This window comes from Heloderma suspectum, chromosome 3, assembly GCF_057233095.1.
Source record: "Heloderma suspectum isolate Gila_16-S chromosome 3, 16-S_ref, whole genome shotgun sequence".
Classification (NCBI taxonomy): domain Eukaryota; kingdom Metazoa; phylum Chordata; class Lepidosauria; order Squamata; family Helodermatidae; genus Heloderma; species Heloderma suspectum.
Genome location: NC_139460.1, coordinates 105,405,032 through 105,432,227, shown reverse-complemented (window position 1 = coordinate 105,432,227; position 27,196 = coordinate 105,405,032). Strand labels below are relative to the sequence as shown.

Below are 27,196 nucleotides of genomic sequence, written 5' to 3'. Positions count from 1 at the left end.
AAAAACAAAGTGCTTATCCCCACGATTGTAAATAATTAGAGTCAGTGGGACCCAAGGGACCCATCATAAGGAGAAACAACTGGTTCCAGCCAGGGTGGATCTGGAAATGTTCCATTTCTGAAAGAGAAACTTTCACAGCCTAATGTTCCATCCTGTCCTAGCCAGAAAGTGATAGAATATTCAATAGTAGTGATCCAGTCAATCTTGATAGGCTGGCCTGCATTTTCCCCACTACAGTTGTATCCCAAAGGAACTGAAGTGTTGATTTGGTAATGCCTAATAAAAGTAGGGGATATTGCCCAGATAAAAGCCCAACAAAGTCTAGCTGTGGGGCACTGGTAAAGAATACCACAGAGTGGACAAGAATACCTGAAGGAATAAGTAGCCTCTTGCAATAAACCCCCAAATAACTGATCCTAATCTACCTATTTACAGTAGAACCAGAAACCTATGCCCAGTTCCATCTGTGAAAACTTCATAGCAAGTCCAGTGTTCTGATCCCAGCTATTAAAACGCCATCCCAAATAAAACTCTTGAACAGGTTCTGGAAAATAGTCATGTTCACTGTCCTGGTGTAGGAATGGGCAGAGAATAGATTGGGTTCTACCGGTTTTGGAGATCAAGGATTTCTGACTCCCAATGGTTTAAGAGTAGCAAAAACAAAGCCCTTTCCCCCTCCTAAATTAGGCTACTGAAGTCAAGAAAGTTTGGAGGAAAAGAGTAGATTTGTGTGTGAAAGAATTTGTCAGAGCTCAGGCTCTGGTACTGAAAACAAATCCCTTGGCTGAGCATGTGCTCAGAGGTACCTTGTTCCTCAACTTTTCTGTTCACCTTCCTGAACCACTACTCTGCACCTAGCTTCAGCTGGTGAACCTCAGAGCTATGGTTTTCCCAGTAGTAACGTATGGCTGTGAGAGCTGGACTATAAGGAAGGCTGAGCGCCGAAGAATTGATGCTTTCGAACTGTGGTGCTGGAGAAGACTCTTACGAGTCCCCTGGACTGCAAGGAGGTCAAATCAGCCCATCCTAAAGGAAATCAACCCTGAGTGCTCATTGGAAGGACAGATGCTGAAGCTCAAATATTTTGGCCACCTAATGCAAAGAGAAAACTCCCTGGAAAAGACCCTGATGCTGGGAAAGACTGAAGGCAAAAGGAGACGGGGACGGCAGAGGATGAGATGGCTAGATAGCATCACTGATGCAACGAATATGGACTTGAGCACACTCCAGGAGTAGAGCGGGGAACAGGAAGGCCTGGCATGCTATGGTCCATGGGCTCACAAAGAGTCGGACACGACTTAACAACAACAGATACCACCAGCCTAAAGTCTGCCCAACTCGGGTCTAATGAACTTTACTTATTTTATGGTATTTATATAGTGCTCACTAACAAAAGTTCTCAGGGTGGCTTATAGTAAATGAGAACTGATACATGGAAAAGAGTTCCAGTTGTGGGGGGCAGGCTTATTTGGTTCCCTTGTGGTACAGATATACAGTGAACAGGTAGTGCAATCAAGGGGGTATTTTCCACTGATCTTAAGCAAATTGCAGAATAAGGAAGAATATGATCACTAAATTACATAGGTCCCAAACGGCTTACACTTTTAAAGATCAAAACTAGCATCATTAATTGTACCCATCAGACAGTAGTGAGCCAGGCCAAAGCAAAAGCATTGGTTTAAATATGCTCTCTATGACCCACCCCAGTCAAGAGATGGATCCAAATGATCCTCAAGGATGTCCAATATCAACTATGCTTCAGTAAACTAACCTTGAAGTTATGAAGGCACTGAGTGATCAGTAGCTTTAAGACAAAGCTGAATGCAGCCTACTCGCCAAGTCACAAGGCCTACTGACTAACCCATTTATTATTTAGAAATGCGTTAATGAGTCTTTCTACAATTACTAGGGCAACTTCTGATAAAACTAAGAAAGCAGATTTTTTTTTTTCAAAAGTTACCTCAGTCTTGGATTTTGCTTGGATTTCATTTAGATCTAACTGAATGACCCTTTGCAGATGCAGCCTCATAGGGCCCTTCTGCATATGGACAGGATGCAGAGGGACTCCTCATAGAAATGCACTGAAAAACCTCCCCTCCTGATGCTGCACTGTGTAGAGCATACTTCTCAAACATTTGTAGCCACAAGCCTCCCCCATATGACAGCACAGTGCAAAGTGACTTTGGAGAGGAGGGGTAGAAAGTGGAAGGATGCAGCAGCACTACTGGTGGCACGCTGTGATGCTTCCTAGGGACTCAGATCAGTGCTGATGCAGTGTTGCTCAGAAACTGAAGTAAAGGGAGACCAGTCCATATCTGACCTACACGCCTAAGTCTTAGTTGTCACAACTTAAACCTTTGCTTAAGCTGTTAACAGCTAACAGTTTTCCACTTCACTTCAGTTGGTGACAGGAACACAGGATACAGTCAGCAGATTAAATGTTAGAAAAGCTTGGGACATTGATTGGCAACTACATTTGGTTGCTTGGTCAGATTATCTATTTCTCCCTCACAAACACAACAAGTTCTTTCCTGCTGTATGTAAGGAAAGGGGACAGCTATCACACCGGAATCTATTTTTATAATTCAATGGTTTTTGAGCTGTCAGCCTTCAAGGAATTGTTTCTGTGTTGATTTGTCTGCTGAGGAAGGCTCTGGGCATTGCAGAAGCTGACCAGGTTCTCAGGCAAAGGTTTTTGAGACATTTTAAACTGGAGCTGCTAGAGATTTAGCCTTGGAATCTTACACATGCAACACATGTGTGTTCTATCTCTTAAAAGATGCTTTCTCCCTGTTGCATCTTACTGCTGAGTCTCATGAACTGAGCCTAGATTCACCTGCAACTTCACACTGCCGGGGAGATCAGAAGTGGTGGGATAAAGCTGTTTTTCAGGGAAGTTTGTCTGCCATTACCAATTTTCTCACTGAACCCCCCGATTAGCTTTCATTAGAAGACAATGTGAAAACCACCGTCTAAACCAAATATCTATGTGAAACAGTACTAACAAATGGACAGGAACCAGTTTATAAGATACTCCTGTAAGCTGGTGTAACTTACAAGAACAAGTATATTGTTTCAGTAACACAATACTTTTTTAATTAAAACATACACATTATTTAGTAAAACATTTCAATATCTGGTGGGAGTGTATCAGACTGAATTCATGAAACATTCTTAATTCGAGAAAGTTGCAAGAAGCAACCTGTGGCAGTCGGACCTGGCTGTAGTTTCTTGTGAAAACTGCCTCATTTTCTGACTTGCATGGTTTGGGATTTGGCCTGGGGAGTAGCCAAGAACTTAAATGCCTTTTATTTTTTAAAGCTATGGAGCCACTTATACAAGGCTCTACTACATGATGAACAGAGGTTCAGTCCCACCACAAGATAATGGATTTGTACAAATATGTGCCATCAGGGTCACCAAGGCCTTAACCTCTAGAAGCGCTTTTATCTTCTTTTCGCTCAGAATGACAACCCCCATGGGCAAGATGCTATATAGGATTATGTGGGTAGGGTAAAGGTCTTAATGGGCCTGATGTGACCTCCACATCATGCAACTGATTAATCGATTTTTGTTGGGGACATGAACTTAAGTTGGTTTAAGCATCCAGAAGTCAGTGATAGTAAATGTTCAAGGGCAAACATACATGAGTTCAAATGGTATATGGAAGAAAACAAGAAAATTTCAAGACAGGATTCCATAATACATTGTACCTGATTTCCTTCACCCCCAGCTTTACAGAATTAGCTTTGTTCACTTTGTCAATGGCTTTTGATGGTCATTATACTATATTAATTATTTTACATAAAAAAGGAATACACAAAATATAGTAAATACCCACATCACCTAAAACTATTTGTATAAATAGCAATAAACAATATTTGGATAGGAACCTGCACTTTGGAGTATTTATGCATTCATGATACTGTTTTCTGCATTCATGATACTGTTTTCTGCATTCATGATACTGCTTTTAGAGTAGAAATGCTCTTCCACTTCCCTCTGATAAGCAGTGTGCCTGAAGCTTCCAAGGCAATCCCTTTCCAAAGGTAGCATTTTGCTATAGTACTGTACTGATACTATGCCCTGCTTTCGTTCATAGCTGAATCAAAATGCCGCTTGCCATCCAAATACAACATGGATTCTGAAAGAAAGGAAAAACGGAACAGTCAGGGCATCTATAGCAGTACTTCTCAAACTAAAGGCATATATACTGACACTTTTCACACTCCCTAAGATAACATGGTCAGCTAGCTAGAAATGCTCCGGTCTCTTCATTTTTCACACATTTTGCTTGCACACTGTAAGTTCCTCAGAACAGGCAGAGTTGGGATAAAAGCAAATGCTACTCTGTAATTATCACTGGAAACGTCTAAGTAGTTTCTTCTTTCATTTAGGATAGTTCGTATTAAAGAGAGAGAGTGACGAAGCTGACAAATCAGTATTGTAAAATACTAAGAATGGATATGAACCACTGACCTACATTCAAATAGAATTTGAACTACAAGAGCACTGAAAACTGTATGCATACATTACGATACTGAAACTATACTTCCCTAGGCTAGATACATGAACCAAGGTGGAGAGGGGGATGGAGAGAAAGGGTGTGGGGAGAAATAAACAACCAGAGTGAATGCCTCCTGGGCATATGATCCGACAAAGCCATTACTTTTACAACATATTAAAACTCATCACACGACATTACACACAGAGTTGCAGTGAGGCATCCAAATAGCTACTCACCACCATATGTCTTGGGGACAATATCTGGTATCGCCTTTTCCAACATAAATGTGAAATGGAAGACATTCGTTGTGTGGTGTAATCTGGCATCTGGATCATAAACCTCACTGTGCACCCGAACCTGGATGTAATTTTTTTCAGTATAACATACCTTTAAAAACATTAGGGCAAAAAAGTTACTGGGTTTGCAAATTCAGATGTGAACAAGGCAGATGTGACATTTTACATTTGAAAATGGAAGTCAGTGACACTGCTCACTGTCAGAGTGATCTAAATGATTTATAATGATATGGTCTATAAAAATTGCTTGATAAAACAAACTTATTACCTGGGAAGAAAGTAGCAATAATGATCCAATCTCAACTGGTTTTTGAAACATAATATCATCTACAGCTACCACATAAGGCCTGATGTTTCTGGAGTAGGGGGAAAAATACACAGTTTTAAAAAAGTGAATGTGGGGATTTTAATATTTTAAATTACATGCAAAATTAGAAACTACAGCAAAATTGGAATTTGTGCATAGGTATCTCCTGAGATTCCAATTAGAAATTAATAATGACATAGAAGTTCAAAGAGGAATATTTCAGAAACTCCTTCTACATTACTGATTTTCAGGCCTAGATGATAGAAACCACGCCAAAAGCATCAAAATCACACAATCTTGTATAGCAGAAGGCTGAATGGATCCTGCTCAGGCTTACTTAAGCTCCAACCTGGACTCAGATTCATACGTTTGTATTGTGGGATAACATACATACAACAGCATATAAAAGCTTTCATTATTATTCCACAGAGCCAAAATCAACCTCGGAGCATTCCCTATAAGGGGCTGATTTCATAGCACATACACTATGTGACTAGAAAATAAGTACATATTAAAATGGCAGTCAGGCTGCAGACGGGTGTGATTATGAAACAATGTGAAGTACTATATGGAATTTCATACCCATCTCAACTTAACTTGAAACATCTTCACATACACGCCCCAAAATCATACCTGTTTGGGGCTGTACTTACCTACTTTCACGCCAATGCCTACTAAGAACGTGACACACACATACACATGCACACACACTTGAATACCTGGCAACATGAAATATGATTTGACTAGTTTCTTGTACTAGGACTGTAGCTGGGAACAAACATGAACTACTAATTCCAGTAGTTTTCATAGTTCTTTTATACTAAGCCAGTCACTCTGATCCAGCAAGGGAAATCAGCAGGTGGAAGCAGGCTTACCCACAAATTGACAATGCACCTGCACATCTGGATGTGCTTTGCATCCATAATAGTGTTCATTTGGGTCCCGTTGAAATGGCTGGACCCATCTTTTGATGCTATAAGAACAAACATCCCCATCCAAAGCCACTATATGTTGACCAAGAGTGGCTGTTTACAACTAAAGCTGGATCAGAGTCACTGTAATTTACAGAATCTCTCCAGAGGCAAAAGAGCCTACTGTCCTAAAAGGCTTGCAATGTCCCCACATACAGATGTCGGGAAGGATGCTTAGACAAGCGTTGGTGGCCACAGCTAAAGAAGTGTACTTTCAAGGAGCACTGGGTCTTTGGAGCTTTTATGAAGGATTGTAGATCTGAATGACAGTTTCTACCTGTGTACTGAACTCACAGTCTGGTTCTTGCAACTTACCACCTTCTCTCCCTTGCAACTCCCTAAAGCTAGTAGTGTTCAACTCCCACTTCCCTTTTGTTGTTGTTTATTCGGTCAGTCACTTCTGACTCTTCGTGACTTCATAAACAACAACAAAAGGGAAGTGGGAGTTGAATACTACTAGCTTTAGGGAGTTGCAAGGGAGAGAAGGAGGTAAGTTGCAAGTAGTGTTCAACTCCCACTTCCCTACTTACCTTTTATTGGAGCATCTAGCCCTTACATATGCACCAGAGGAACACCCTTGACAGCTGTTGACCAGAGCTTATTTGTCACAATAATATTGATTTTTAATGTTCCCTGGCTGCCACAGTCTTGAATGTGGCATAGCCTGGTGCACTGTGGATGGTAGTATCCATGGGAAGGCAGATAACCTACTCAGAATGAGTTGGAAAGAAGTGTGTTAAGATGGTCAACAGCAGTGGTTTATCTCTTAGAGGGCTAACAGTTGAGAATTAGAGTAAAAACTCATTTACTGCAGAATCACTCCATCTGTAATTATGTGTGCACTTTGCAAATCTGAAGCTATTATCCACTTCCATTGCCATTTGAGACATAGCATTAAATTAGCATTACACCAATCTAGAACCCATTTTGGCAAGTGAAATTGCCATACCGGACATCACATCACAATTGTATTGAGGTAAAGGCTTAAAATTATATGTTTTGTGGAAGGGAGGAGTAAAAAGAGGTGACAGATGGCAAGATCTTTATTTATTGTCCAACATAGTGATATTCATTTATTCTCCTACACATTTTGAGCTTTCACTCACCACCAAGGGCACACTCGATATGCCAGTTATAAAATCAGCTCAAATATCTTTGCATGCATCACTGTAAGGGATCTGTAAAATAAATAACCTTCCTGGGTCCCTGTGCAATCTGCTCCTTGCCCACTTTGTACAGAGTGAGCAGGCAGGGAAAGAGAGAGGTTCTTCCCACCCACAGCAAAGGAAGGAGGAGGCCTGAGAAGACAGCCAGGCGAGCCCCCCTTTCCTGTCCATGACACTTGTTGGGCGAGAGACCTATACATATTGCCAGCTTACAACTTACCCATAGCTGTAGGCACAAGCCCATCCAAGTTCATATGCCTTTCTCATGAGAAATCCCCCAAAGATTCTGTTGAAAATGTTACGTTCCTATATTCAGAAATACGAACTGTGAATGTTGTATATTTACACAGAATATTGCCTCAAAGGGTACCTTCATTTTCAGTTCTCCATAAAGTGTCGATAAAACAAGTAATCAGCAGCAATTATTAGCTATTAGAAAAAAAATCATGACAAAAAGCACAATACTTACAATCCCAGAGTATGGCCTGTAGGCACATGAAGGAACTTGGCCAGAATAATGGCTTTATTTATTGCTATTTTCTAGAGCTAGAAGGAAAAACACTCATGTGGACTTCTTGCCATACTCACAGCAACCTCTCTGGTCCAGAGTCATATCTCTATTTATGACTCAATTGCTGATTTAATGAGTGCTGCACATTTCACCCCTCCACATATATGCCTTTTTAATGTATTTGTCTTTGTTGGTTTCTACTTTTTTAATTATGGTTTTAGAATGCTGTATTTTAAAAGGATTGGTTTAATTGTGGAATTTAGTCGATCCAAATTTCATAGACGTTTGCAGCCCTTTGGAAGCTTTTTAACTGAGAAGCCAGGTAAGAGAGAGAGGAGGAGTGTGAGGGTGTGTGATTAATATTCTTAACACTGATTGTGGGAATAATAAAGAAATGGCTCACAGTGGAAGTTGTAAAACCACTAAATATAGATTCCTTTTGTCAAGAAAGAAAAATTTCTAGCTATGGTGTATTTGCTGGTACTATAAGGGTGCAATCCTATCCAGAATTCAGAGGCAACCGGCTATCCAATGCAGGGCAGGAGAAACATGGAGGGGATAGTTCCCTCCACGCTCCTCCTGCCCTGCATTTTCGGCTAGACAGCAGACTGCGGCTGTCTAGCCACAGGAGGGCTGAGCAGGGAAGGAGGCTGCTGTACGACACATTGGATGTGTCGTACAGGCATTTCTGCCCTCCCCACCCTGGAACGCCCCAGCCACGCCCCTTTTCAGCCACTCCGTGCTCCTCTTGCAAGGGCAGAGAACAGAACCGTCTCCAAGGACAGTTCCCAGAAAACAAGGTATCCTATGGCCATCTAGCCGCTGTCTAGCGGCCATAGGATTGCTCTCTCCGGTGGAATCCTAAGAACATTTATTGGTTTGCTTGTTTAAAAATATTTATACAGTGCTTCCCATTTTATTCCCAAATAAACAATAATTAAAACCAGGAGGTAAGTTTGATTCATGGCCCAATCCTAAAATACGTTGCGCTATGAAAGATAACTACTGCCTGTTGTGCTCTCTGAAGGTTACATTATGCTGGTAATACAGGAGCAGTATTCCAATGACAAGGCAGACTTGGTGATCAATGTGTCTGGGACCAAGTGGTAAATGCAAGCCAATGATAAAAAGTGTGCTTGCACGTGTGTGACACACACATAATTGCTCAAAGCGCATGCCAGCATGCAAGAGCTATTTTACAGATTCCGGTAATGACCGCACTTTGCCTTTTGGTTGCTACCAACAGTGGGAGAAGGAGGGAACGGGCACAAGACTGCAAATTATGCCAAGCAACTCAAGACCCTGGTAGAGCGAAACTGTTTGCTATAGCACATGCCATGACTTTTACTAAGGTCAGATAAGAGCTGAATCTAGTCAGTAGATTGCTGTACGCAGATGATAAAGCCTCTTCAAGGCCATAATCTACACTGACACCAAGTTGGGAAGGGGGGCAAAAAAAAGAAGAAAAGAAAAAGGATTTCCTAAATATGTCAATTGATATTTAGAAGGCATACCAACATTTCTACCATTACATTGCTAGCAGCCACCAACCAGTAATGCCCACATGATATGTTTGGTGAATCCTCCTCAGCTGGAAATACTTGAGAATAATGCATGTATAAAGTTAAAAAAGTTAAGATTAAAGACTAAACTGACGTCGGAAAAGGACTCATGACAAATTGTGTGGCTACAAACAAATATCAAGACTACTCCCCTACATCAATCTAAGTTGTAATTTTTAATTACAAAGTATCTATCATAGAAAGCATCAGCTTGGATTGAGAACCAAACATCTATTTGCCAGGAGTAAAAAGAGCCTAACTTATTCATTTGCCAACGCTGCAGCTCTGCAAATACCTGAGGATGGCAGATCTCCAACCCCTTCAATGCTGTATCTTGCATCCACACAGAATTGGGTGGCAACACACGACTATGAAAACTCATTGTCCTACAGAAAAAAAGAGAGCTTAGATGTAAAGTGCACAGCATCATCCTAGTACTACCAAGCAAGCTTTCGCCTAACCCAGGGAAGTCAAACTCCGGGGCTCAAGGGGCTGCATTGCCCCCAGCCCTGGGACCCACATCCCTGCCCCCATGTCACTGAAATTGCCATGGGTGCAAAAAAAGTGGTCATTGTGTTTGAAAACAAGGCACACTCCTGAGAGCACACACCTTGTTTGGAAGCAAAAACACACTCCCGGAAGCACGTTTCTCCTTCCAAACAAGACATGTGCTCACCGTGAGCCTTGTTGTCAAGTAACATCTCCATTTTTTTGTCACAGCAAATTCAGTGGCAGCAGGAGGGGAGGCAGCGGGGGCCGCAAAAAGGGCCAGGTGGGCTGCGTGTTGCCCACCCCTGGCCTAATCTAACCCTAAGGCTGACGTCACTCCCTCCACCTCTGCACATGGTGAGACTGGGAGTGAGCCTTAGGCTCACATGCTTCCTCCTTCCTCCTCTTACTCAACTCTCCCCAAGCAGTAGCCAATGCCCAAACAGGGAGGCGTAATGTTGCCCTTGGACTGGAGAAGCCCAAGGTCAGATCTGCACTCAGCCAAGAAGTTCCCTGGAGGTGCTTCCACACTGGCCCTTTTCTCTGGAAGTACCACCCATTGTTCACTCACCATTATGGAGCATCCAAATGATGTCATCTCTGAATAGTTGGACTTCCTTTACTTGCTGCATTCTATTCCTCTCCCATGTTTTTCCAGACCTGATTTGCGGCTATCTGTTTGCTAATAAAACGCAACTGTAGCTCCAGCTTGTCCAGTGTGGACAACGTGCTATTAAGGCTTTGCAGAAAAAGCTGGTTTTATGGCTTCCTGGTTAGAAGATCAGTGAGTAATTGCCCCTTAAGTAGTTTTTCTGTGAGTTGCCCCAGTGGGTGGGTGAGATAACTATCAAGAGCCAGCGTGGTGTAGTGGTTAGAGTAGGACCAGGGAGAGCCAAGTTCAAATCCCCAATGAGCCATGAAATTCACTGGGGGACTTTGAGCCAGCTACTATCTCTCAGCCTAACCTATCTCATAGAGTTGTTGTGAGGATAAAAGGGGAGGGGAACTATGTATGTCACCTTGACCTCCTTGAAAAAAAAAGATGAGATATAAATGTAATAAATAAACATAAACAATATAGCATAATAAGAAATGTTGCAGGGAAACCACATTTAATTCCACTTCTGGCTAACTGCAGAAAGGCAATGCCTCGGCAGTGCTAAGTGGTTCTAGCGTGGAAGTCCCCTGGGTGATCTTGGCCCAGCCGCTCCTCTCTCAGGGGACATCATGAGAATGAAACGGGATAAAAATGTGTTTGTTGTCCAGTACTGCTTGGAGAACAGGAGAAGTCCAAGTGTCACAAAAATAAACCTTACAAATCTCTCCTGACCCTGGATACTAACGCCCCTTTCTCTAGCAGTTTCATACATTGAGAGTACCCTTGGTTTGAGCAGTCACTTCTGCATGTGGCACGAGAAGGGGAAATAACATCTGAACAATCAACTTAGTATGTATCTTAATTAGACATGAAATCAATTGCATTCACACAATTAATGTCACATCATGTCTGGCCTTCAAGTCAGGAGGGTGAGTGCAATCAGCACCGTCTGAGCGGCATCTGTTGGCAGTTCTAGGCAATCTCCTGTTTTTCATGACATTTCTAGTTCTCTTCAGAGGAACATAATAAATCACACTTCAGAACTAATAAGCCCAGGCCATTCCTTTTTATATAAAAAACAAACAAACAAACCCAAGAAGAGACCCCAAGCAAACAGTCTTGTCTTTTTTTGCCTTGATTCAATTTGGGAGGGCCCTGAATGTTGTTGTTTTCAAATCTTTAGGAGGCTCATGATGGCAGAGTCCACTTATGGAATCTGCTGTCAGAAGATGTGACAATGACTTAGATGGCCTTAAGAGGGGATTGGACAAATTTGTGGGTCTCTCAATGGCTACAAGTCATGATGGTTATATGCAGCCTCCAGATTCAGAGACAGTAGGCCTCTATTTCAGCAGGCACTGAAAAGGGTTATTGGCCCTCATTTCCTGCTTCTGGGGTTCCCAGCACCATCTCGCTGGCAACTGTGGGAAACAGGATGCTGGACTGGAGAGGCCTTTGGTCTGATCCAGCAAGCTCTTATGTTTGTACACATGGGACCTGCAACAAAACCTTGCAGGGTGGAGTGCTCCTGTTCAGGGTTGCAGCCAGCCATGCCCTTTTCCAAGGCACTCTATTCCATTCCTCCCTCCCACAGGTTTTGTTTTGGTGTGGGGAGCAGTTCACCTCTCAAATCAGTCAAAATTTCATGGCCATTGAGCATGATTACTCCTCACTGGGCTGCCCCTCAATTCCCCCCCCCCCCCGAAGTTTCTTTGCCCTTTGTAAGGCTTTGGGTTTCCCCAACTTTGTTAATACCTTCTTCTTGTGCGTGGATGGTGACCTTTGGTCTATGTAAGGATCAATTCTCCACATACTCGGAGAACTGAGTTTGCTATTAGTACACAGCAGGGGTGGGCAGCATAAGGCTTGCATGTGGCCTTTTCTGTGGCCTCCACTGAATTGTCACTTGCTTTTGGAGGAGCAGAAAAAGAGCTACATTTTCACTGTAAAACAAGGCACCCATAGAAAACGTGCCTTGCTTAAATGCAAATTTGCACTCCCCCAGAGCTTCTGGGAGTGCAATTATGCATTAAAACCAGGTGTGCTCCCCCGGTTGGCTTGTTTTAAAAGGAAAAAGGGGCTTTTCGCAGCAAATTTTGGCAGCAATGTAGTGGCAGCAATTTCAGCCAGGGGGTGGCCCATGGTGGGTTCCAATGGGTAGCAAATTGCCCCCCAAAGCCTCGGAAACTGCCCAGCACTGGTATACAGGATGGAAGGTTTGAGAACCTCTGAACTATGCCAATTCCTTTGCTATTATTACTTGGTATTACTTTGGCACAAACACTCCCTTATCAAGGCCTGGTACATGTAACAGCATCTCACCTTGGAAGTGATAGCAAATAACAGGAAAAAAAATGAAAAATTCAAAAACCCAGCTCTAAGCAGTAGTTATAAACATTAAACATCCTAGCATCTACCTTGAGTCCAGCGTATTAAGAAATATGGTGTGGACAATGTTTCTTTCATCTGCAGTAGGAGCCATTTTTAGCAAGGAGGCCTGACTCGAATCAATTCTTCTGACCTTGTTCACTAATCAATAAACGAAAAACAGATCATAAAACAAGTAAAAAGTTACTGGATTTAAATCACCGCCAACAGCAATATCCAAAGTCCTTTTATTTCAAAGCTGGTAATGGCATGTTATAGGAATTTGTAAGCATGCATTGGGCTATACTGGAGATTTGGCTTGCAGAATATGCCACCCAAAATGAAAATGAGTATCTTTTTCAAGTATTATAATTTCTGAAATAGTTGCTTAGGTGGATCCACCCGGTACTTGAGCTAGGGAGCAAATGACATTGAGTGGGCCACACCCACTGATATCATACATTGGGGGCTGGGGGGGGGGGCAGGTCATCTGACCACTCATGCTACTTTGGTTCTGCATCCCTGTTCCACTTTACCCCCTTGAGCTGTCAATATACTGAGATATGTATAGTTTAAAAAGTATAAACAGATGACAGGTTTGTAACAAGCCAACAAGGAAAAATAAATCCCTTATTCTGAAATTATTAACCATTTTGAACCTCCATGTCATCTTAAAATATGTATAAATCCAGAGATTGATGGGAACCCTCAAAGTACATCTTTCCAACCCTGAATTTTATGAGACATAAGGAAAGAAACGGTGGGAATGTTTAAGTCATGTTACTTTCTGACCACTTTCTATTATAAAACACCACCAGTTCCTAGTTTCAGGCATGGGCATGGCCACAACTAGAAATTCCCCCACAATCAAAAGGTATGCATTACATACTTTCTCCTTCCTTGAAGATCTTTTCTTCCTCTGGGGTTTCAAGAATCAAAGAATTCACAAACGCTGGCCTATGGATAAATGCAAAAATATATATATTTAAAACAATATGCTTTATGGAAGGAAAAATGAGTGAGCACGCTTTCACTTTGGCTCCAGTCCCACACATGTGAATTCTGTTGAAATAAATAAGGTATGTGTATGCCCACTTACGTGTTTTAAGGCAGCAGCATTTGCTTATCATCCCTCAGAGCTACTCTATTTAAATTTGAAAGATAGTGATCTGAAGAGGATAGCTGATACAGACTACCACATGTTCCACATGTTTGGAATTCTGAGAAAGTGTCAATGGTGTCATAACAAAATGGCTGCCATGGGGGATGCCCATTAACAAGATGACTTCTGTGATAGGTGTAGCCAGTCACAAAACACCCATTTCACAGAAAGGCAAATAGGTGGCAAGTAACTTGCACAAGAACTTGAATACAAGGCAGAGGAGGGGTTTGAGCCTTGGAATATAAACTCACTCCTCTGAACTCACAATTTTTTGTTGCAACAGAAACCCATTTCACGGAAAGACAAACTGGTGACGCTAGAAGACAGGTAACTTGCCACAGACCCTGAGTACAAGGCAAGAGTGTAATCTGAGGTGCAGCCAACCCACTGTTTTGAACACATGGTTTTCTGCTCCAACATACATTCATTTCACAGAAAGGCAAACCAGTGAGTCTAAAAAAGAAGTAACTTGCCTAAAAACCACTGACTACAAGGCAGAAGTGAGGTCTGAGCCTGAAAACACAAAGCCACTCATTTGAACCCACAGTTCCCTCTCTCTTTCAGGATCACCCCACACTCCTAGCACACAAGATCCATTCACCCCAGTCACTCATTCTACCCAGTCACCCCCGTCAAACACATACACCCTATCCCCGTCTGATTCTCCTTCTTCTTGGGTCATGCTGCAAGCCTCCCTAACCCCTCCCACTGCTCCTCTGCCCCCACCCCCACCAGCATCCTGGATAGCAAGCTTTTTTTTCCTCCCTTGTTTTTCTTCCAGCCATCCCACCCTCTTTTTTTGTCCAGAATGGAGAAAGGGCCCACATGGGCCCAGAGGCATTTCTCTGGAAGGAAAAGAAGGGGCCGGGGAGGGGAGTTGGAAGGTGGTATTTCGCTTTTCAGATCATAAAATAATTTAAATTACAAACAAATTAAACTTGGAGGGAGGGGAATTCAGTGGGTAGCAAATTCCTGGAGGAGAAGGCTATCACTGGCTTCTAGTCCTGATGGCTATGTGCTACCTCCAGTATCAGAGGTAGTGTGCCTATGGACACCAGTTGCTGGGGAACATGGGCGAGAGGGTGCCATTACACTCATGTCCTGTTTGTGGGTTTCCCATGGGCAGCTGGTTGGCCAGTGTGTGAACATAATGCTGGACTAGATGGACCTTTGGTCTGATACAGCATGGCTCTTCTTATGTTCTAAAGGAGGTTCTGGGGGCAGTGAGGCACCCTGTGGAAATTTGGAAATTTTAGAAACTGGGCACAACCATAAAATGGCGGCCATGGGTGGGCACAGCTAGTCACAAAGGACAAGTGCCTGCCCAGAAACATTTGTGGGAAATTAAGATGGCAGCAGCTAGGGGCTCTTGCTTTGCTTTGATGCAACCTCAGCTGCCAGTAAGAAAATATAAAAAATATTTTAAAATAAAATTCGGAGGAGTAGGGTGTCTTGGTGGGCACCAAGGAAAGGGTGCAGCGGTAGGGCTGCACACGAACCCCTCGCTTTGCTTCAGATGCTGATTCGTACCTTCCGAAGCAGCCCTGCTTTGCTTCGGACCAATTCAGACCCCATCTACTTCGACTCAGATCCAAATCCGAAGCAAGATTGGACATCCGAATCACTCATTTTTAACGTTTTCCCATTGACTTGCATGGGAAAACACAAACAGACATAACTTTTTCAGTGTTCATGAAACATACATGGAAATTGGGGTACTCTCAGCCCCCTGGAGGGGTGTCCACCTGCCAAATCTCACAATTTGGCCCAGTAGGTTTTGTGCTAGGCACAGGTGAAATTTGATTTTTTTTTAAACAAAACTCTCAAAGTGAAGAGCTGTAACTTTTCACTGGTTGCACAGAAGTGCATGACATTTGGGGAACTTTCAGCCCCCTGGAGGGGATCCCAACTGCCAAATTTCAGACAGTTTGGCCCAGTAGTTTTGTGCTAGGCACAGGTAAAATGTGCTGCGCTCAGAAACTCAAACCAAACTCAGAAGGGATACTAATCAGAGAAGTTAGGTTTTGAAGCGGAGGAGGTCACTATCCCTAATCTCTACTGTAGGTTTCTTCGAAGTGAAAACAACCCCTTTCCCCTAGTACTTTCCCATTCAGAATCACAGCCATGACCTCAGGCTCTCAGTGGTCTTGTCTGACAGAGGCAGCAAGACACAGCAAGCAACCCTGTCAGGAGGGCACATCGAATCGAACTATGGAGACCTCCACCTTGTGGACCCATACTTCCCCCACCCCGTCTCCTCCAAGGTGACCTGCCTAAGCCTCTTGAGAGACGGAGAGATTGCAGGGGTTCTGGCACTATCAGCCTTCTGTTTGCGCCTGCTGCCCGCCTGCTGGGATGCACTATCCGGACTGGGGAGAGCCAGCTTGCCTACAACTGCTGCTAGTCCCAGCGGCACCTCACCCACTTCTGCCCCTGCCAACAACACCCCAAAGATGCCTCATATTGGCCTTGCTTGCTTTACCACACAGCATATTATATAATTTAAATAATACCTGTTGATGACTGTAGTGCTTTGCCCACTGTTTTTGAAATGTGGACTGTGTAGTATTTTAACACACACTCTTTGCTTGTCCACATAGTAGAAGCGCGCGCGCGCGCGTGCACACACACACACACACACACACACACACACAGAATCAAAGTAAGGCAAACTAATGGTTGAGAGAGAATTGAAAAGCGGGGGAAGCTAAACAACTAAAGTGAAATTTTCTGGTTTTTAAAATGAACGAACAAGAAGAATGAAAGGTAAAAACCTACTACAGAAGGGTGGGGATAGATGAAACAAAGAACAGGGAGGAAACTCAGTATGAAACATTTGGTTTTTTAAATAAAAGAATCTACAAAAGAAAGAATATTTGAATTCGGACTGGGAATAAAGAAAGACGCACAAAGCTAAACACACAGGATCTCCCTCTAGTCTCTAACAACAAAACAACCACCTAACCACCTAACAACCATGCCCTCTCACCCAATGAAACGAAAGCAAGCAAGCAGGCTGATCTCTCCACTACATTATTCCCTCCCCTCCTCCACCACTGTCACTGATTGGAGACTGCTGGGTTACGTTCAGCCCTAATTTGGCAACTAGAGTTGCCATTCACCAAAGCTCCCTCCCTCCTCCTCCTCCTCTCCCCTTCCTTCCTCCTCTTCTCCTCCTCCCAGATCTCTCACAAGTTGATACATTTTGCACCAGGCTGTCTGGGCTACTCAGAACACATCATAAGAGCTCCAAATCACCAAGGCAATTCATGTTGGAGCCGCTTCACTTCAGGGTGCCTCGGTGCTGTTCTGATCTGCCTCGTGTCACACCGAGGCACCTCTGAATCAGCCTGCTTTGCCTCATTATTCGGGCTTTGGACCGAAGCAGTGCACAGCCCTATTTGGGGGCACCATATTGCCTACCTCTGGGTTATGGGATTTTTCCACCTGAAATTGGCCAAGGACCTTGCATACGTTCTGGTCACCTAGAGGTCACTGGATGAGTCAAAAAAGTACTTTTAAAATCCTACCTATTTCTAGGATTCAAAAAATTGAACAAAGCCTCTCTGTTCTCTCCCTACTTATATATAAATATTCTACCATGTTTTCTTCCCCTTCCACCATCAAAATATTTTATCACTTGTCAATTATTTCCAATTGCCTGCTGGAAGCATTACCTTTTGTTTTCTGGGTCACGGGCCACCATGACAAAAGTTGCATCCAACACTGGGCAAAAGACACCATCATGTAACTAAAAGAAAAACAATGTGAGGGAAATCCTATTAAGCAAGCTATTCAGTTTCCTCTGAGAGTTCAGTGAAGATCTTGGTATTTTGTCTTCATCTTGCTTTAAAATTCCAAGTACTCCCACCACAAACAGAATGGAAAAAGGAAGGCGCCGGTTTCATTAAAAGCATTGCTTTAATATTCACATATAATGTATATTACTTTTATAGGAATAAATTATAAATAATTGCATTAACAAATTCCTGCTGAAATTTTACTTCTTATCATATTGACAGGCAACTTAGGGCCTTCCAGATGACCCCAGTTGGACAACAACTTCCACTATTGGTTATGCTGGCTAAAGCTGATGGGAATTGCAGCCCAACAACATCTGGAGATTCCCCACACCAAAAAAACCCTTATGAATTTAAATGAGACACCCAGAGTTACCATTTTGGAAATCCTGGACCAAAAATGTCCTATAACAGCTCTAGGCAGAGGCAACGACAATGGCAAAGGCATTATGCAAAGGCATTATGCAAAGGCATTTTGCAAAGGCATTTTGCAAAGGCATTTTGCAAAGGCAAAGACAATCCCAAACAACAAACAATAGGAAACATTATCTGACACAAAAATGCTATAATAAGTTTTGTTTGCTATGAATAACTATGATTTTCATATGAATAATTCATAGTGTAAAGATTTTTGGGATCAAGGATCTGCTTTCCATGGACAGAAAGGCTCTACTCATGGAAGATGCCTCTGCTCAATTTTGGGGGACCCCAGAACCACAACCCACCCCCTTCAGCAGGGTCTCCCAACCCTCCATGTAGCATTTCCAGGGGGCTGCTGGGGCTGCCACGGGAGGAGGAGGAGGGGAAGTCCGCTTCCACCAGCCCAGTTGCACACACACCTAAATCTGGATCCAATGCTATGTATATCAAATGTTATGACTCTTATATTTTCTATATTTGTAAAAAAAGAAAAGAAAACACCAGTTCAGCTGATGAACAATACAAAATGTATAAGCAATGTATCAAACAAGGGAATAATAACACAACCAGCCATATTTTAGCCAAAAATGCACATTCAGAGCCAAACTATATGTCATGCTAATTGTGTAGCTGAGGGTTAGCTTGTTATTTACTGTAGTGTAAGCAATCAGGACCATCATGCATCAGGAAGGGAGGATTAATTAGGCCTCCCACACACACAGTCCACCAGCCCATAATCCCTCCACACTTTGGCTCTCAGACCCCCCGCTCCAGCAGCCAACATATGAAACCATTTGAACACCATGTTAAAGAACACACACACACACACTCTATATAGAGCCAGCAAAAATGAAGAGAAGAACTAGGAACAACCAATTAATACAGTATTAGCACAGGGTACAAACAGTAGCTAACAATATCCTGTAGCTACTATACTGCTTCCTTTATAGCATTGTAGTTAGTCAAATGAAATCCAAGACTCCTACCGGGCAAATGAGGTTCATTTGCTGTCACTAACCTGAAGCATGTGCATCTTAACTTCCATTGATGTCCTTCCTACCCATGAAACATTTCCAGTGAACTTGATATCAAGATCTGGTTGAATGTGTTGCTTCCATAACCCTGAAAGCACACAAGAACACAGACATAGATGCTAAGGGCTCCTTCACACTGAGCTTTTATCCTGCAACTGAGATTGCTCCTTCACAGAAGTTTGCAGGCTCTCTACACGACGCAGTGATCGTCCCAGGCATCTCCTGCACTAATGCCTTTTGTTCCGTTTTTAAATAGATAACAGACAATGAGCTATCAAATTCCCCCGTTGCGTTCCGCTTGAGTTCCCTCCGTGAAAAGAGTAAAAGCGGCAAGAAGAGGAGCAAGATCAATGAAAGATAATGGAAGACTCAGATACGGGGAGAAGGAGGGGGGAAGGGGAGGGGGGAAAGGAAGCACGTGAAAAAGGGAGTCATCGTGATCCTGCATTTAAAACGGAAGGAGAAAACCCCGTTTTAAATACAGGATTTTAGGCTGGTGTACAGATGCATAAGTCTAGATTCTTTAGTCCAGGGGTAGGAAACCTGTAGATCTTTTAGACTACAGTTCCCACAACTACGTATCACTGCCCATGCATGCTGGGGCTGATGGGAGCTGTAGTCCAAAAACATCTGGAGGGCACCAGGTTGTCTACCCCTGTGAGGGTTACTTTCTACTGATTAGCTATTAAAAGCTATACAACAGCTGAAAAATGACGAATGTATAAAAGGTAGTAGCAGTTCTGGTCACCGCTAACCTCCTCCGCCCCCCCCCCCCCAATTTTACCATAAGCTAGATGTTAGCAGTGGATCTTGTTGCCTTTCCTCTGGTGCAATTTCTAATTAGGAAAATGTGTGAAATAGTATTTCAGCATGCTTTCCTTTCCTGCTGACATTACTGACTGCTTCTTTGGGGGGCGGGGGGAGAATGTATGGCTATAATATCATGTAATATGTTTCCCTAAGTAAATATTACAGTGAGAGGAAGGGGAGCTAGATGCACAGATGTCATTTTGGCAGCAAATGTACATTTACCATAACATCCACTTAGCCCAAAGAAAGTGCACCCAAAGAAAGTGCAAGCGTTTTTTCCTGCACTTTGCCCTAGCATTTGGGGCAAAATAGAGTCCAGTTCTTCTACTGTTACCCAACACAGTGTACACTCCCAATATAGTATTCAAATATTAATAAATAAAACAACACTGTACCAATTTTATCCACCAGCGCTGTAACGATGGATAAAGGGGATCTCCGAGTGCCTTCTTGTTTTGTGTGAGTATAACAAATCAGAACTGTAGAAAAATAATAAAGAGACACTGCATTGGAGGGCTTTGAGTAACAACAGAGAAGATCCCTACCCACTCTCCTGCTCCAAACTTGACAAGAATGTTGGGCTGGCCATTTTGACAGCAGGCAGCTAAGGCACTCAGAGCATCTCAGCTGCCTGCAACCAAAATGGGCCCCAGCCTTTCCCTCCAGCTTCAGAGGGAAAGGTTAGGTCTGGCTGTTTGTGGGCTGGGTGGCCAGGATGCTCAGAGCACCAGTGCCAAAATAAGCCCCAGCTGCCCTACCAAAAGTCAGGGACTAAGGCTGCAATCCTATGCACATTTCCCTGGGACGTAAGCTCCACTGAACACAACGGGACTTGTTTCTGAGGTAGGGCAGGGTCCTAGAAACCACAAATTTCACCTTGGCTCCTAACCAAAGCCAGCAATATTTGCAGACCTCCTGCACATATTTCTACTTCCTATGTTGCCCACGGAATATCTTAAGCAGGAATGTGTATGTCTCCTGCCTGGTGCAATTCACAAGCAGAATCCATATGGGAGTTCACACATCTCTCCGTTGGGGGAAAAAGTTCAAGTACCCAATTTGGGCATCACACAGGAAGTGCAGAAAGAGGAAGTCAGAGTTCTCCCACACCCCAACTCTGTGTAATGTCTGAAGCCATCCTTAGGTATTTTCAGATGTCATGTTTACCGCATGATGTCAGCAACCAACCTGAGGTAAATTTCATGTGTATTCAGGATTACAACCAGTTCTGTTCCAAAAAATACTTGCAGTTCTGCCACATTTCCTCCTACCTGTGACACAGGTTAAACTGCTACTGGGGCAGCAGAAAGCACACACAATACACAATTCCCATTTCTACAAGCAAAATGTACTCAGCAGGAAATTACAACAATATTACCAACAGATTAAAAGGACTCCTGAAAGATTAACACAGCAGCTTTCACCACTGCTGTCCCCATCCAAGCCAACTGACATGTTGTCTGTTCTCAGGCAGAAGTGGGAGAAAAGGGAAACTGTAGCAGGATGGAACTATAGACTAGTACGATATAAGTGTTCCCTTACCTATCATTCTGCTTAGAGGCAGATCATGACCACTTTTCGTCTGGATATAAAGAGCTATCATTAGTAACAGACAATGCCGGTTATAACTCCACCTCAATGGTCTAGTGGGGAAAATGTTAGATATAAGCCTGTAGGATGGAGTTCAAATCCCTGCTCAGCCAAAAATTCATTCTGCAACCTTGGGACAAGACACGTATCTCAACTTTCCATTCCACCTTCACAAAATGTTGTGGGTTAAAGATGGTGAAGGACTTTTATGTATCTATCTATTTATATTTATTTAAAATTATTTTTAGGCCACCTTTGAGGGTAGAACCTTCTCAAGGAAGCTTACAAGATAAAAACCACACAAAGCAGATACAAGAAAAAAGGAATAAGTATGTATTCAATAAAAATCCATGTTCCAGTTACTAGATGAAAAGAACTCCAATTACCCAGATGATCAGATCACTACATAAATGAAACTGGAAGGCAATTACATACCTCCTAAGCTGTCAAGATCTTCAAGAATTCGGCCAAATCTATTGAAGTTAAAACATTACAGAATGAGTAAAACCTCATGACTGGTAAGGCCCATAAGAGGCAGGTGTTACTTTCTTTTTGTTTAAAAAAAGGCATTTTTTTTACCTGACAGAGTTGTGCACATTCAGATATTTCTCTCTTATTTCAGGCTGACTTCCTAAAGGCAGGATAACTTCTATATAGCTGTCACTCATTTTCCTAGAGGGCAGGTCAGCTTGGGTTTTAGCAAGGAGTGTATGTAAGCTTTTTCTTTCATCCATTGCTTGCACGTGGTCTCTGGGAGGGGGGGGGGGAGAAACCAAAACAAATTATTCCAAAATGGGGGGAGGGGAAATAAATAGGACAGAGGTTGCGAAATGCAGTGCACACTGATTGGATTTGGACAACACTATAACCCACAGTGGGTTAAATAAGCCACCATGGCTTATTTAATGCCTCGTTGGTTATCATGTGATATGTTGAGAATTTTTTAATCCACGATGGCTTATTTGCCCCATATAAGCCATTCTGCTAACCCATGGTCTGCAGCAAGGCTGTGTATGAAGTTTGGTCCTTATCCTGAAAACTTCCAACACTTTAGAGCTGCCACCCCTTGTTTGGGTGATGCTGGAAACGCTGAATTAACAATTAAGCCCCTGTACTTCACCCCACAGCTCTCCCCTCTCATTGGGATATTGTGAAAGGTTAAAACAGGCCACTGCGATGTTGTCAATAGATGAAACAGGGCCACTGCTCAGGCGGGAAGACTTCAGGGGGACAGGGGGATGACTCAGATTACACACAGTAGCTTAATAAACTACTCACAGTAGCTTAATAAACTACTCACAGTAGCTTATTAGCCCGGTTGTGTGGGAAGGCATTGTGGACTATTTCAAAAAAGCTACTCACAGTAGCTTATTAAGCCTCCATGGCTTAAAGTGACGTTCAAGCACAACTATTGACTAGCATAGAGCTGATGCAGCATAACGGTTAAAATCATGAGCTTTGAGCTGGAAGTCACCAGTTCAAATCTTAGTTCAACCATGAACACAACGCCACTTCAAGTCATTTTTGCAATTTGGGGATATAATGCTTTCTTAAAGGGTTGGCCTTTACTTGAAAGAAGTATTACGACAATTAAGATAAGCACTTAAGGGCGCAATCCTATGTATGCTTAGACAGAAAACTTCCTACAACTCCCAGCACACTGTAGGACTTTGCCACTCCTCCCACTCTGCCACCTGATGCGAGTGCATCAGTCCACATCACAGTAGTACTGGCCCTGCATACACACAACTGCTTCACGCAGAAATGTAACTGGGCCTCCCCTCCCCTCAGAAAGGCCATTCCAACCAACTGTCCTATGAGCAGGAGAGGAAGAGGAATTAATTGTCATCATCATCACCGTATTGCCAAATAGGCTTTTAAAACAATTTTAAAGTCTATCTATCTATCTATCTATCTATCCATCCATCCATCCATCCATCCATCCTCCCCCCTTTATTCCTTGTGTGTCATGTCTTAAATTTAGATCGGAAGCCTGAGGGCAGGGACTGTCATACTGCTTATCTTTGTAATTTACTCTAAGAGCCTTATAAATGCTGCAAATAAATAAATTAATTAATTAAAGAAACTTTTGTATGCGCTATACCTCCAATTGGTAGATGCTCCCACTATCTCTCGTAATCTGCTTCGCACTGAAACAAAGCAGAGATCAGTCAGAAATATCTGATGGCGGTAACTGTGACCAAAGGGTACTACAGCAATCTCAAGACGCAGCAGTTCAAACAAAGTCATGCAAAGAGAAGTGTCTGAAAAGCAACAGTTGGTCAGGTTCATTCCTGCTCTAGTAGCTATGCCGTTATAAGTATGGAAAATGCAATAAAAGACATGCCTTCCATTTTTATAACATGATTATTATTTTTTAATACCAAGCATATACCTTTTAGTTAACTAAAAATGTTCTAACAATGACAAAAATAGCTGGACCTTGTGGGTTGTTTCTTGTTTTGTTTCTTGAAAGACAAATCTGGCCCAGCAAGACAACTTGCTCATTCCAAAATGAATGTTCGAGTCAAGTCACTCCGTCCACATTAATATGTCTGTATTCGCTTCCCCTGATACTGCAAGGGAAATCCATGCACAGAAGCAGGCTTCTGTGCCCAGCGTCAAAATGGGTGCCGCTACACCTCTGAATGTGCACTACCATTGTGAACAAATTGCGTTAAGTCTTCTGACACGAGTTGGGATGTGCATCCCAACCCAGAGCTAATGTAGCTGTGAATTACTAGAGCTCAGAGCAGATTTATCTGACATCCCCCCAAAGCACACCTCAAATCAATAAAAAGGGTACATGTAATCTGGATGAGTTTGGAAGAATTAAACAAGCCGAATCATTTCTTTCTTCTTTTTTTGACCTTTTATTTCACAGACATGACATGTTTAAAAGACATGGAAAATTGACATGATCGCATAGTGGAATGGCAAGACTTCTTAAAGAAGACTGCCGCACTCCTTCATAGCAACACTGCCCCAGTCAACAAGCAAGCTAAGAGTGTTACGCTGAAAAAACCACAGAGATGAGCCATGCAGCAGAAATACAGGGAAGCAGGTTTAATATTCATCTCCTTCTTCTTCACCCTCTCCTTCAACAGAATCCACACCCACGTCTTCATAATCCTTCTCTAGGGCAGCCACGTCCTCCCAACCCTCAGAGAACTCGCCTTCCTCCATCCCTTCCCCACCGTACCAATGGACAACCATGGTGACATTGTTCCCAAAGATGTCAATGCTGCTATTGCCACCATCAAGACCAAGTGTATCATCCAATTTGTGGACAGGGGCCCCACTGGTTTCAAGATTGGTATGAGATAGCAGCCCCCTACCATGATCCCTGGAGGTGACCTGGCCAAAGTAAGCAGGCCATCTGCATGCCAAGCAGCACCACACCCATTGCTGAGGCATGGGCTCACCTGGACCACAAGTTCAATCTGATGTATGCCAAGTGTGCCATTTCTAAAATGGATTTTGATCCACCGAGGCCAATCTTGTTCAACTCACAGAACCAGCAATGTCCTTGATTCGTTTATCAATTAGGTAAACCTACACAGCTCTGCGTATCACCGGACTAGAGCAGTAGTGGGCTTGATTTTGTATGCAGTGGTGCACAATGGTGTGAGGAAAAAAGAGAAAAGGAAACATCAAAGGTGCACTTGAAACCATTTGTTGAGGTCTAATATAGCTGTCTCCAACCTGACGCCCTCCAGATATATTTTTTACTACAACTCTCATCAGCCCCAGTCAGCATGGCCAATGGTCAGGGACTATGGGAGCTATAGTCCAAAAGATGTGGAAGGCACCAGGTTGCCTGACTGAGAGTGGGTGAAAAAGATGGAGTCTTGAGGAAAAGAACAGAACTGAGATAGGAAACAGTTAATAAGAGCTGAATAAGTGAACACCCCCACCCCCAAAAAAAGGACCAAGGCAAAACCTCACATGGGCCTAGAAATAGGAGGGACTGGTAAGACTGTTGGTGGATGGTCAGACTAATAGGTATTGCAAGGTATTTCAATCTGTCATACCTGTCAGGAGGGACCTGTCTTTTGCTTATGTTGCTCTGTAAAGGAGAGACTGTGAATGTCAGCAGGAAGGAACTGGGCGCAAGCGAGCTTCGGAGGGCTGGCAACTATGGGTCAGGCAGCCAAGAGGACACTGAATTGCAGCTTAAGTAGCAATACTTTGGCTGCAGGCTTCTACATTCAGCATTAATGTATACATAAATCTCTGTGTACTAGTCTTCTAACTTCTTGTAAACCTAAAAAAACAGAACAAGCTGCAAGCATACATAGCTGCTATTTTGATTAATAAGACATGCTTGATTTGCTCAGCAGTGTGAATCCATTTTGTGCCATCAACAATGACTTGGAATAGCCAGCAGAAAATATTAACGTGAATTTTCATTAACCCTCCAACAAAGACAGATAGAAGCAAGATAGCATCAGATATATAGTCATATTAAAATGCCTACAGGTTACCACAACAGACCATTATTCACATGAATGGGTAAATGCCCTGTGAAGTAGAAAAAAACCATTTAGATTATCAGCATAATTGTAAAAAGAAAAACTTATTTGTATTGTTCTCCTCATCATTCTGTACTCAATCACAAAACACAGAAGGGTATGCACAAGTCTACATTAACACATTCTGCTGTGCTGATAATTTATTTCCATGCCAGAGTCAATATATTCTGCCATTTATTTTCTAGGCATACACAGCACTGCACGATTCTGAATAGCTGTGTTGACTTTCTTTACCTTCACTCTCAACTCCACATCTCCACATTTATGTGACCTTTTCTCGCTATCCCTGCTGGAAGCAGTCTTTGTATACCCAGCAAGAAATAGCCATACATTACTTCTCAACAGCTATCAGAACAAGTTTACAAAGAAAGAAAGGATGTTTTCCTCTTCCTCACAATTGTACAGACTATGCTATGGACTGAGATAGAGAGTTGTATCCAATGTTAGTCTAATTTAAGTCTTATTCATTGCAATGGGTTTACTCTAAGTAGGACTAACAATGGATACAACGAACTACTGCTAAGCCAATGCAGCACATACCCTCCAGATACTGGCTGGGAATGATGGAAACTGGGCATGGGGCAGAAACAGCCTTGGTTGCTTTGGTGGATGATATGAGGAGGGCTATGGATAGGGGTGAATGCTCCTTCCTTGTTCTCCTCGACCTCTCAGCCGCTTTTGATACTGTTGACCACGGTATCCTCCTGGACAGCCTGGAGGGGTTGGGCATTGGAGATCCCGTATTACGGTGGTTCCAGTCCTTCCTCTCTGGCAGGTACCACAGGGTAGCACTGGGAGAGGAGGTGTCGGATCCGTGGCCGCTCACATGTGGGGTGCCACAGGGTTCCATCTTCTCCCCGATGCTATTTAACATCTACGTGAAGCCGCAGGGGGCTATCATCAGGAGGTTTGGGGTATGGTGTCATCAATATGCGGATGACACGCAGCTCTACCTCTCGTTCAAAGCTTCACCAGGGTTGGCTGTAGAATCCCTGTCTAAATGTCTGGAGACAGTGAGTGGCTGGATGGGGAGGAATAAGCTGAAGCTGAACCCTAACAAGACTGAGGTAC

At 43.0% G+C, this 27,196-nt stretch overlaps 1 protein-coding gene across 8 annotated transcripts in view; it reads right to left on the bottom strand.

Moving 5' to 3' along the window:
• Nucleotides 1-3,467: 3,467 nt before the first annotated feature.
• ACOT9 (acyl-CoA thioesterase 9) overlaps nucleotides 3,468-27,196 on the bottom strand; it is a 28,056-nt gene continuing 4,327 nt past the window's right edge. The window contains exons 3-17 of one of the 8 annotated variants that reach the window (XR_014789157.1): nucleotides 26,088-26,114; nucleotides 23,695-23,740; nucleotides 22,170-22,340; nucleotides 22,026-22,063; nucleotides 20,396-20,479; nucleotides 19,175-19,278; nucleotides 17,614-17,687; nucleotides 13,664-13,731; nucleotides 12,825-12,936; nucleotides 9,616-9,706; nucleotides 7,468-7,553; nucleotides 7,188-7,259; nucleotides 5,072-5,159; nucleotides 4,744-4,894; nucleotides 3,468-4,144 (exon numbers count right to left, since the gene is read on the bottom strand). Coding sequence is in view for 6 of the 8 variants with exons in the window: in XM_084844021.1 (XP_084700147.1) it covers nucleotides 4,080-4,144; nucleotides 4,744-4,894; nucleotides 5,072-5,159; nucleotides 7,468-7,553; nucleotides 9,616-9,706; nucleotides 12,825-12,936; nucleotides 13,664-13,731; nucleotides 17,614-17,687; nucleotides 19,175-19,278; nucleotides 20,396-20,479; nucleotides 22,026-22,063; nucleotides 22,170-22,340; nucleotides 23,695-23,882 (1,320 nt within the window). In the remaining 2 variants the exon portion in view is untranslated. Of the gene's footprint in view, nucleotides 4,145-4,743; nucleotides 4,895-5,071; nucleotides 5,160-7,187; nucleotides 7,260-7,467; nucleotides 7,554-9,615; nucleotides 9,707-12,824; nucleotides 12,937-13,663; nucleotides 13,732-17,613; nucleotides 17,688-19,174; nucleotides 19,279-20,395; nucleotides 20,480-22,025; nucleotides 22,064-22,169; nucleotides 22,341-23,694; nucleotides 23,971-25,015; nucleotides 25,088-25,624; nucleotides 25,858-26,070; nucleotides 26,115-27,196 lie in introns of those variants that run through there. The other 7 variants (XR_014789156.1, XM_084844024.1, XM_084844022.1 and 4 more) reach the window with 7 other exon arrangements.